At 36.2% G+C, this 12044-nt stretch overlaps 1 protein-coding gene across 19 annotated transcripts in view; it reads right to left on the reverse strand.

The window, feature by feature from the left end:
* SOX5 (SRY-box transcription factor 5) overlaps positions 1-12044 on the reverse strand; it is a 1035411-nt gene that overhangs the window by 2332 nt on the left and 1021035 nt on the right. For all 19 annotated transcript variants that reach the window (XM_054526954.2, XM_054526957.2, XM_054526958.2 and 16 more), the window contains 3 exons: positions 9623-9731; positions 6509-6682; positions 94-310 (listed from right to left, as the gene is read on the reverse strand). In XM_054526954.2, coding sequence (XP_054382929.1) covers positions 94-310; positions 6509-6682; positions 9623-9731 — 500 coding nt within the window. The remainder of the gene's footprint in view (positions 1-93; positions 311-6508; positions 6683-9622; positions 9732-12044) is intronic.

A 12044-nucleotide genomic window follows, 5' to 3' on the forward strand; every position in this document is an offset into this window, starting at 1 on the left:
AATGCCTCTTTGCAACTGAACAAATATGTTTCACATCCCATTAAGTATAACAGGAAGTTTGCCCCATAAGAAAAATGACTAAAAGGTCCATACCCAACATTGAAGTACTGCCGCATTTCCTGCCGCCTGTTGCGCATGATTGCCTTGTATTCACCGATGCGCAGCTTTTTGCCATCCACCAGGCAGGTGCGCTTTGGCCTGGGCTTGTACTTATAGTCAGGGTACTTCTCCAGGTGCTGCTTGCTGAGACGGGCTTGCTCCTCATAATATGGCTGTTTCTCTAGGTTTGTCATAGCTTTCCAGCGAGATCCTATGAAGAAAGGAGGTTAGGATTCCAATTTGCACAGCTTCTAAGCATTCCAGAAAGTGATATGGCTGAGAACAAGAAAATCTAAAGTAGAGATGTTAGCCAAAACCCAGAAGTACATAAACCTGTTTTTGATTAGTGAGATCCCACAAGAACAGAGGTGGTGGTGGTTTTGTACCTAAAGATATAAACACTGGGCAGTATTTTTTTTTTTTTCTGGTTTGCATTCTAGCCAAACTTTTATATTATGTCCCTTAAAGCTCATAGATAATTTAATGGATATATTTCTCATTTCTACATTAGATCATGATATAATTCACATGTGAACAGAAAAGTTACATGGTATGTTATCACGCATTTTGAATCTGAGACTAATTATCTAGTTATTGAATATTTTTATATGGGAGATGCTTTTTACTACAAAAGTTCCCAACATATATCATGTAGTCTCATCCTCCCCACAAAATGTTTAAGTATTTTAAGCTTACAGGAATGGTAGTAATTAAAAATTCATTTTATTACAAATTTAATTATAATTAAAATTATAATATTAATAAACGTGGAGTGGGTAACTACTATGTGCCAGATACTGTGCTAAAACCTTGACATATGTTATCTTTTTCCTACCTTTCACCTCAATCTTATAAAATAGACAGCATTTCTATCTATTTTCATAGATGAGAAAACTGAGATTCAAATAGATGAATTTAGCCAGGGTCATAATGACTGAAGTGCATTATGTGCACTTCAATCTGTGACTCAAACTCAGATGTGACAAATCTGTGACTCAAACTCAGATTTGATATAACTTAAATTGTGCTATAATGTATGCCCTTTCCTACATATGGCCACCTACTATATAAAACATAGCAGAGGTCACAATTACTGTAAATGTGTATTACGATTTTCTCTTAATAAATCAATTTCAATAACACACAAAGATGTCACTGCCCATGATACAGTCTGCATTAGTAATAATAACCCAGATTGTTTTCCCCCTTTCTTTTCACTATTAATTTTGGTGTGAATTTAGTTGGGATTAAAAAAGACAAGTTTGAAGCTTAAATAAAAATAGTTTATGCTAATTCACATTTTAGATACGGTTTAAAACTTGGATTCTGTCAGTATGGCTATGTGTAATAGATGTAGTAGTAATAGTGTTGTTGTTTTTTTTTTTAACTAACTAAGAGAGATTTAAAAATCTACTTGCAGATGAAGTGCGTTTATCTGCAAATAGTCATCTCAACTCAACGTGAATGCACCAAGACCGAAAAACTGGGAACTAGGATATCCCTACCAAATGGCCTTATACCTGCCTTCAAATGTCATCTAAGTAAGATCTTAGAAGCTTTCAAATGAGTTCATTACTCACCCGTAACTCCATATCTTAAATGCAAATAGCTCACTGTTGAATAGTTCTTCCTTACACATGTAGAGAGTTCCTCAATATGGGCTGTTACATTTATTAAAGCATGCAGTGAAAGAGGCAATATCTCTTCCCTTAGAAATGTTTCCATTGGAAGAGATATTGTATTGCATGGGTATAAATATAGATTTTTCCAAATCTAGAAAGCCAATGTGAGTTTATTCTATTTACAATATAAACTCAGGTTACAGTGCAAATAATAGAGTTTCTTTTTCTATTCCTTTCGTAAACTTCTGTTTAAATAGCGTCATCCAACATTAAGTTGGTTGGTCAAGCCATATCATTTGCAGGGACAATCTCAAACTCCTTTTTGGCCCAGCATTATTCTCTGAAGATACTTGAATACCATTATGTTATTCTCAGGGCCTATATAAACACAGATATGATTATGATCCTATTGAACTAGAACAACCGTTTTCATGGAGTTTCTTCCAAGCATTTATACCAGTTTTTTGAACTTCAGATCAGGGAGTGGAAAGTGAGCTTACCATAAATAACTCACAAACAGGAATACACTGAAAAATGGATCAAGGATGGTTGATCTAATATAAAATTTATTAGCTAGCTTTATCCCAAAATTCAAAAACGAAACCAGCTTTTTTTTTTTTTTTTTTTTGAGACAGAGTCTCGCTCTGTCGCCCAGGCTGGAGTGCAGCGGTGTGATCTCAGCTCACTGCAAGCTCCGCCTCCCGGATTCACGCCGTTCTCCTGCCTCTGCCTCCCGAGTAGCTGGGACTACAGGCGCCCACCACTACGCCCAGCTAGTTTTTTTTTTTTTGTATTTTTAGTGGAGACGGGGTTTCACCGTGTTAGCCAGGATGGTGTCAATCTCCTGACCTCGCGATCCGCCGGTCTTGGCCTCCCAAAGTGCTGGGATTACAGGTGTGAGCCACCACTCCCGGCCAAGCATTTTCAATTAGAAGGGGAATTGCCAACGATTCTTCCCTAAGTTTAAATGATCTATACGCCAAAAGGCTTTGGCCTCTCTCAAAGGAAAGAAAATGTTCATGCCTTGAAGTAATCTGCCTTGGAATGCGAGAGCTGTTTGTATATTTCCTACTATGTACATAATGTTGCATTCATTACTTAATATATAGTAGTGAGTGAATAAAGAAAGTTATAGTTCCTGTCTCTTTGGAGCTTATATTCAGTCAGGGAATATACATTAAATATCTAATAACAAAATTTATTATTTTCCTTATAGTTGTGGAAAGTACAGGAAGGTAAGAGAACATATGATGAGGCACGATCAATCCTCTGCAGGTCAGGTAGGCTTTGCTGTAGAAATGACTCGCATGGGGCTCACAAAGAGAAGAGCATCCTATTGAGGAAGAATATAACAGTTGAGGTCTTTCGGTGGAAAGAGGAATTAGACTGACTTAAAGAAAGCTGGTCTGGCTTAAAAAAAAAAAAAGAGGAAAAAAAGATGCGTGTATGTAAAGAAATGGGATAATAAAAGATGTAAATTCTCAGATAAGTTGGCTTCCAAATCTGGCATGAACGGGAATTATAAAATAGTTTAACAACTCTTGATAGTATAATTTCTTTGAGAGTATCACTGAATCCTAAATTACACTTTAAAATATGGCCATATAATAATTCCAAGTCTTTTCAAAACTAAGAATTAAGATAGCCTAAGTACTAACTGGGTCAAATGGCTGACTACTGTATTTTATGACAGTACAGGGCAGTGTTTCCATTTGGTGGTAAATCCAGTGTTCATTTTCAAAATAGTAACCTTGAATTAGGTTAACCAACTGACAAGTTTGGTTTTGATTTCAATGGCTTTGCAGGTACTATAACCATTGTATGCAGCTGAGGTGTTAACTAACCCCTGACACACACTTGATGAGAATGGTAGGGAAAATATTTTGGATAAACACTAAAAAAAAAAAAAGAGAAAAAATAGCTACTTGATTTGGGCGTGGCTGGCTGCTTACTCTGGACTGGTGTACAGGGAGTTTATTCCCTGCTGCTTTCAAAAGGTTATTGTTTTAGAATAAAAAAGCAGAGGACAATTGGGTTTTCCTCCTGATGACAAAAGAGGAAGTTTCAATCAAAAGTATTTGATGCTCAAAATAGGGGAAAATTCCTTTCCTTTCTAAATCTGGCAATACACTTAAAGTGAAGAGTTTGAGCTGAGCAACATTGTCATCTCCACGGGGTCTGTAGTGAATTTGCACATTTTACTCCAACTACTGTATATCTAATCAGAAAAAGATGCCCCTCTTCCCCTGATCTAGGGCCAAGCGGTAAAAGGTGATTCCGTATGTTAACAATTTCAGCAGAATGGCTTATTAAAACCAGATTTTAGGGTATTATAAAATGCTTAGAAGCCCTTTAAAATGTCAACTAGGATCCCCAGAGACTACGTAAAATGTCAACCCAGCTCAAGCGCCTGTTTTAAGCAGAATGAATTAGCGGCATGCTGTCGGAGGCTGTTATCCAAAACGATCAGCAAAGAGGAAAACATCAAGCTTTCTTTGTACTTTTGTATGAAATGGGTCATTTAGAATGATCTTGTGGATATTTGAAGATCACTTATTTATTTAAAGCTGTGACTAAATATTGAGGCCCAAAACACCTCAATGTTTTATTTGTTCCTAAATATAAATGCTATATCTTTAAAGAGTACATTTTCATCAGAAAGACTGAAATTAGGCAGTATTCTCTTTCATATTGTCTATTATAATATAATCATATGGTCATTCTAATATTCTTTGCCTCAAATCAGAAGGGAATTCTCGTAGCCAGCCATCTCTTTTCCATAGACACTTTTGCTACATTTCCTAAAATATCATTTCTTATCATAAAAACTGGTATTTCTCTTGTAGTTAAGATAGTTTTAATTAATGATTATCACCTTTTTGGTATTCAGACACATGAATTGAATATAAAGACAGTTTTGAAATCTTACTTAGTATTTAACTTGGTTTTTATTCTGACAATTTTGGATTTCTAATTTGGGAATAACTGATATATTAAAACATGAAATATGCTTACATAAAGTATTCTTTTCTAGAGTTTTTCCAAATGAAACTGGTATGTTGTTTTTTAAAGATGGGAAATTTCACATGGAAGGTAGAATATAGCCACAAAGGGGAAAAATAGATCAGAGCTGGTAGAGATGTAAAAAAATGTGTATTTCCTCTTGATCAGTTCAAGTTTTTGATTATGCATGATATATATTTTTACACACAGATTTTCATATTTTCTATGTATACTACTGAAAGCTTTGCATGTTCATGTCTTTTTAGATAACATTTAGGTGAAAAATGAGACACAATTTTAAGTGGCTAATGGTTTGTTTTGATCCCATTACAAATGCACCTTGTGGACTAGGTGGCATCTATTATCTTTGTTGAGAATATGGGATCATAAAAACATGCGGCCGGGCGCGGTGGCTCACGCCTGTAATCCCAGCACTTTGGGAGGCCGAGGTGGGCGGCTCACCTGAGGTCAGAAGTTCGAGACCAGCCTGGCCAAAATGGTGAAACCCTCTCTCTGTGAAAATACAAAAGTTAGTCGGGCATGGTGGCCCGCGCCTGTCATCCGAGCTACTCAGGAGGCTGAGGCAGAAGAAGTGCTTGAACCTGGGAGGCGGAGGTTGCAGTGAGCCAAGATCACACCACTGCACTCTAGCCTGGGTGGTAAAGCGAGACTCCATCTCCAAAACAAAACAAAACCTCATCCATATGTTTGCCATTTACAGATGATCAGTAATGAACCAAAAGTGATACTATCTTTATAAACTTCGTGTAATTCCAAGTGCCTTATGAATTTTAATAAAACTTTAATAATTTTGATAAATTTTGTTACTTATTTGTTACAGCCAACATTTTCTGATAAAATGTTTCTATTCTATTTTTGTCACTTAACTCTTAGAAGTCACAGAGTGAATAATCAAAATTTTCTTAGGTTGTCCAGTATCTGGCCATCAGACAGTGATGAATGACAATGACAGTGATAATGATGTCAGATAAGGCACAAAAGCAACGGAATCTTCTTTTTTTCTTTTTCCCCCTGGGACCTGAATTGGTCTATCATAGGTATCTTTATAATCAGCACCCTTTCTCCCCAACCATTTTTTCTGTGTGCTTCAGTGTCTATGTGGGTAGAGTAAATGTGTACTTTGTTTTCTGTTAAAGTGAATGTTGCAATGGCAGAAAAGTATTTAGTATTGCTAAAAGTACCTTTAGTACTTAAGGTTACTAAAAGTATAGATGTAAAAATGTACACTACATCTTCTTGTGTTCTGAAAATCTAAAACTGATTTTAAATTATAGCACTGGAACAAACATCTTCCCCACCTCCACCCTCACCCCCACAACATGATGAATTCTGCAAATAAAACTCCTTATCCTTCTGTTACAGAGGGATGATGAGAGAGGAAGGAGGCCTTAAGATTAACAATAAGTTGTCTATAGTAGGCAAGGAAATTAATACAAATGATCAGTAGCAATATCTAGTGGCTCATGTGAAAGCAACTATTTTCTCAGCTTTAGTACAAATATTTCTAGATTTTTGAAGAAGATAAAGCATTAAAATAATTAGCATGAAGACAAACAGCTAAATGAGCTATAGAAATACGGTATATTTCTCAATGGACATAGAATGTTTCATCACCAGAAGAAGCCTCAATGATGATGTTTATTTTCTGGATAAGCAGATAACACGACCTGCATGGCCTCCAAATCCAGGATCCTTCCACAGCTGCAGAAAACAGAACAGTACCTTTATTCCATATGTCACTTAGTTCTTAATGGTTTTCTTACCCAATATCTTGCTGATGTTGGAGTTGTGCATGTCAGGAAAGGCTTGAAGGATCTTTCTCCGTTCATCTTTAGCCCACACCATGAAGGCATTCATTGGACGCTTTATGTGGGGTTCATTGCTACCACGCCCTCTGGATTCCCTATAAATTCTTGACTCTGAGACTCCAGCACTTCCTGAAAACAGGAAACATCACTTCGTGTTAGTGTTAAAACTTTTGGCAACTCTTTTCCTTGCATTCCTATTTTTCAGTCTATTAAGATATCTGAAAAGAAGAAGTACTTCTGACAATGGTACTTCCCGTTCTTAAGACAGATGCTTGTTTATGAAGTTTTTGTGATAAGCCTTGTGGTGGCAAATTTTGTATTTGTATTTTTAACCCATTTCTAATCTGTTTTCTCTTTCTTTCAATGGACTGTTTCACCGTTTACTTTCAACAGCTCAAAATGAACTCCGATATGTGATTTTTGATGCAATTCAGAAAGAGGATAGTCAGATTAAATCAATAGGCATACCAGTAGTATAGAAACATTAAATAGGTAAAGAAGCACAAATCAATTTGGCAGAATGGATGATTATAGGGTAGGATATATCTTTGCTACTTAAAGACTGTCTGAACATATAGTACCTTATGTTCTCTTTCTCTCTCCGAGGCTGCAAAAATAAAAACACCGACCAAATTTTGAGGTTAAAAACAACATAGGTATTTCCCTGTAATATAATTGGCTTTTCTTTGAAATTATATGCTGACAAATGCATGACATATGCTGATACAGCAATGACAGGTCTGCCCCCCAAAATATATGTAAAAATGGTATGGAAAAGAACAAATGAACAGTTACATTCCTCTAGTTTCTTAAGGAGTCTACAGTCACATGTTTAAGATGAGAAAAATAATAATTTCCTTTGAATTTTCCCCCTAATATTTAAAGTTATCCAAAAAGTCCCATGGACAGTTAGTTACATTTCAATCAGTAAGATTCACAGATGATAAAACACAATTCAAGAGTTAACAACGATAGCTTTGGAAGCTGCATTCACTCCTCCAGCCTTATGTGACTCCTTAGAATGGCTTCAGCGGATTAAATTGCTTCCAAGATACTTGAGTTTAGGCAAAGAGAAAATAAGGCGAACCAGTAGAACTCTGACAGTAGGTTTTCACTGGGTATTATCACAAAATAAGTAGACGTATTTTGATAGTATCCAAAAATTTAAAAATACTTTGGGGACTTGTAGAGACTGTATTATCAACAAAAGCACTGCTTTTCTTTTCTTGCTTTGTATTCGTTCCTCATCTTTTTTTTTTTTTTTTTAAATTTGAAGACACAGGAATCAAACAAAATTGCCCAAACTTGAAGACCTCTATAGCAGCACATTCAAAACATAGCATACCTGTTGGTGAAGTTTCTCAATATTTTTCATTAATAACACGCTCTTTGGTTTAATGAAAAGTGGAAAATATTTCACATACAAGCATGATTGAATTTAGGTAATGACAGCAACAAATCTTTGATGTTTTAATGCTGATTACTGTGGGTATATTTTATCATGCTAATACAACTTAAAATTTATGAAATGTGTTATTACCAGTAACTGTCTTTTATTGAAAAAATAAGTGCAAATATATGGCAACATCTTCCTAAAATGGGTTTGTAACTAGCAAACAATCATTTGCACATCTGCCTTTTCTTGTTCTTACACCTTACAGCAACATAAGCAATAAAATGAACATTATGTGTCTTCATCAAATCTAAACAAGCTCTTTACATGTACATAGGCTAGGTTTATCTTAGCTAAGTGAAGTAGAAAATAGAAGAAAATGTTTCCAACATTAGACCCAGAAAAATGCAAATTGAATCCAATTGAATAAAATTCAGTTTTGATAGAATTATATGTTTCAACGTTCAGGTTTGTTTAGTCTCTTGATTAGTATAGACCTGGTCTTAAAAGTAGAATTGGCCCAAGGCACAGAGTAAACAGCTGTGTATATTGGAGGATTCAAGGGGACTCCCTCTCAAAGTACGCATCTCATTGGTTTGCCCTTGTGCACTCTTCTCTATATGCAGGGAACTTCCCTGTAGTAGTAACAAAGTTGAGGGTGGTACCGCCAAAGGAATGCTTAAAATGCATGGATGCCACCTGACAGTAGAGAGATGTTGTCGGTCAGGGTATTGTACAAGAAGAACAGCACGTCCTTCTTTTTCCCTCTTTGCTATGCTATTAAAAATCAGAGTATCAATTTAATTTGTTGTCACTGTGGATGTTTAGAATGTTCAGAGATGATATAGAAAACAGAAGTCTGAAGGCCTGTGAGAAGGGAGCATAAAGTCGTGCAGCTGGATTCTAGTTAGGTTATAGAGAGTGGGCAGGACACTTGACTATATAGTACATAGCACTAGGGAAAAGGGTTCCAAAATATAAGAAACTATCATGGAAATGTCCTCTGAGCCATGTATTCTGGTCAGGGCTTGACAAATGGAAACTTAAAAATGAGCCAATAGAAACAAATTTCTGAAAAAGTTCATTTTGGGTACAAGAAAGAGGGAAGTGAGGCCACGTGCAGTAGCTCACGCCTATAAAACTAGCACTTTGGGAGGCTGAGGTGGGAGGATCACTTGAGCCCAGGAGTTTGAAACCAGCCTGGACAACATAGTAAGTCCTCATCTCTAAAAAAATAAAAAAATAAAAAAATTGCTGGGCATGTTGGCATGCACCTATAGTCCCAGCTACTTGGGAGGCTAAAGTGGGAGGATCACTTGAGCCCGGGAAGCTAAGCATTTGCGAGCATTTGCTTTAGAATCATGCCGTCTCGAATTTAATTCCTGCCTCTGGCACTTAGAGCCCTGTGACCTGGGGAAAATGCTTCAAAACTCCTGAGGCTCAGACTCTTTCTCTGCAATGGGACCTATCCTAGGTTGACTAGGAATTAAATGAGATGATTTATGCAAAGCACTCAGCGGAGTGTTTGGCACATGGGAACTGCTCAGTATATGTGACCTCTTATTGTAATGATCAGGTATAAGGTGGCTGTCTAGTCTATTTTTTAGCAGTTTTAATTGGCTTTACATAGACACTTTCTTGCATTATTAGAATATATATGAACAATTTTCACAAACCATCAGAATCTCCACTCAGATTGAAATCCATCATTGCATGGCTAAATTTTCCTTCTTCATTCTGTTTAACTGCCAGTTGCTGAGTCAGACTCTCCAGTGTTGTTTTTTCCTTTAAAAAAATTATAATGAGAGATCAGTCTAGGAATTAAAATTATTTTGAAGACTTTCTTTTTCTTGGGCCACATATATAATACATTAGCTCCTGGAAAGGATGCAATGTTGATATATTCACCTTTTTACGTTCAGCACATTAACCTGAAGTCATGAAGGGGATGATCAGCAGGATTTTTGAAGGAACTCTGATTCTCATAGACCCCTGTAAAGTCTTGGCGTTTGGGTTTGGTATGCCTAAGGGATATATGCCGGGATCCTTGGAGACAACCTTCCCAAATTACAAAATGTGCATAGAAATTTCATGGAAGCAACCTGTTTTACATTTGGAATGTCTGCTTTATTTTTGGCCAGACAGTAGAAGTATAGGAGTGGCATGAAGCCCAGAGAAAGTCTTCCAATAGTCAGGTGACCAAATAATAGAAACATAATTCACAGTAATGCCCTCTGGTTGCCATCTTCCCAAATGCCATCTGCATTCCTCATGCAAGGGTAATGAAGACGTTTAAATATTCATTGCTAATTGCTTGTCAAGTCTCTGTACATCCAATGTGAGTGCCTGCTACTTGGACCACAATTTGATTTGGATTGCTAAGCCAAAATATTGAGTTGGCGAATTATTTGAGATACAAATATACCAAAATTAGATCTACAGAGACATCAAGTTGTTTAAGCATGCAGTGCACAATTCACATTCATGGAGAACATAGCATTTCAAAATAAATTATTTTTAAGAAAAATATAATGCTTAATCTAAACCATATGAGACATTACCGTCAAATTAAGAAACTGGGTGACTTTAGGAACAGAAAAAGCATATAATGAAACTTGACAACTTTCTCTTGAACTCTCCAGCACTGCTCTGAGGATGATGTAGTACCAAACAGTACCAAAACAGTTTTAAGAAATGCATCCATTGGATCTCATAACATTGTCTCAAGTTTCTTTATTCACCTCATTTTCTGAGGAACATAGTCATGAATCATACTAGTGAACAACATACACCGCAAAACTGCTGTTGACACAATAAAATGTTCACAGAAAGTAATCAATGATTTAAGATAATTGTATTACAGGTAAAGGGCCCAACTAATGTTCCCACCATGAACTGGTAAGATATTGAAATTCTTAACGCAGTACATGCTTTATCTCAATGAAGTCTCTGATAATGTGACAATTGTACATACTAAATTGAAAAATCTCTTAAGTCAGTGGCCTTGGAACTCCTGTACTCTATTCATCAAAGTATGTACATTATTTAATAGAAAAAACTATTTTTAACTTGTCAATCAGTATAAAATACAGTAGAGAAACTGGAGACAAAATAGTTTATATTAACTTTAGTTCTATAGAATTAAATAGTATTAAAGTTGAAATAAGTTACACATTTAAAACTGTAGAATCTGACTCGATTAGTTTTGTGTGTGAAGTGGTTGTTTTCAGCTGCTTTATATGTTTTGGATGTCTTTTGCTGACAGAGTCGGCTGTATATATTCAGCTGAGCTCAGGAGCATCAAGGACACCAGCTTAACAGACTTTCTTTACAGTAAATGTAGCTGTTAAAACAAAAGACAGTTACATTTGAAAACACACACACACACACACACACACACACACACACACACACACACTCATTCCATCAACATGATCTGATAGTCCTCGGGTCAATGAAGACTTTATTGTACTCTCTTTGAGGAATGTACTGGGCTTGGATCACCTCTTAGCTTTTGATTTAACAGTATAGGGCAATAATACTACGCATTTTCTAGAGAGTTTTCCATTCTTAAGCAAAGTCTTTCAAGAAGAAAAAGAAAAATGAACTCAAAGTAGAAAAAGAATGACACGTTAAGCGACTTCCAAGGTTCTGAGTTCAGCTCTACAGATGCTGTGCTGTCTTACCAAGAGACTAAAATTAACAAATAATGAGCAGGAAAGTCACACTCAGCTTTTACAATAAGTAACCTACAATTATCCACCACTAATGCACCCAATATTAATAAAATGATCCAGTTAGCTACCCAAAAGTAAAACTTACTATGCTTCTCAAGAGGACGTCAGTGGGACATAGTGGATGTCAACACAGTAAGCTGTACTTTCTCGTAACCCTTTGTATACTAATTTAAGCTAACAGACATGTGAACAGGCAAAAGGAAAGGTGACTGCAGGAATTGGAGAACGTGAGGTATGCCTTTAATTAAAACAGACTATAACAGCATGCAAATCAAAAGGATAACATTACCACATTTTTTTTAAAAAGTGTGGACAATAAATTCAGAAGAAAAAGAAACTGATGTGAGGAGATAATAACTTA

The sequence above is a fragment of the Pongo abelii genome, chromosome 10, assembly GCF_028885655.2.
Source record: "Pongo abelii isolate AG06213 chromosome 10, NHGRI_mPonAbe1-v2.0_pri, whole genome shotgun sequence".
Taxonomy (NCBI): Eukaryota; Metazoa; Chordata; class Mammalia; order Primates; family Hominidae; genus Pongo; species Pongo abelii.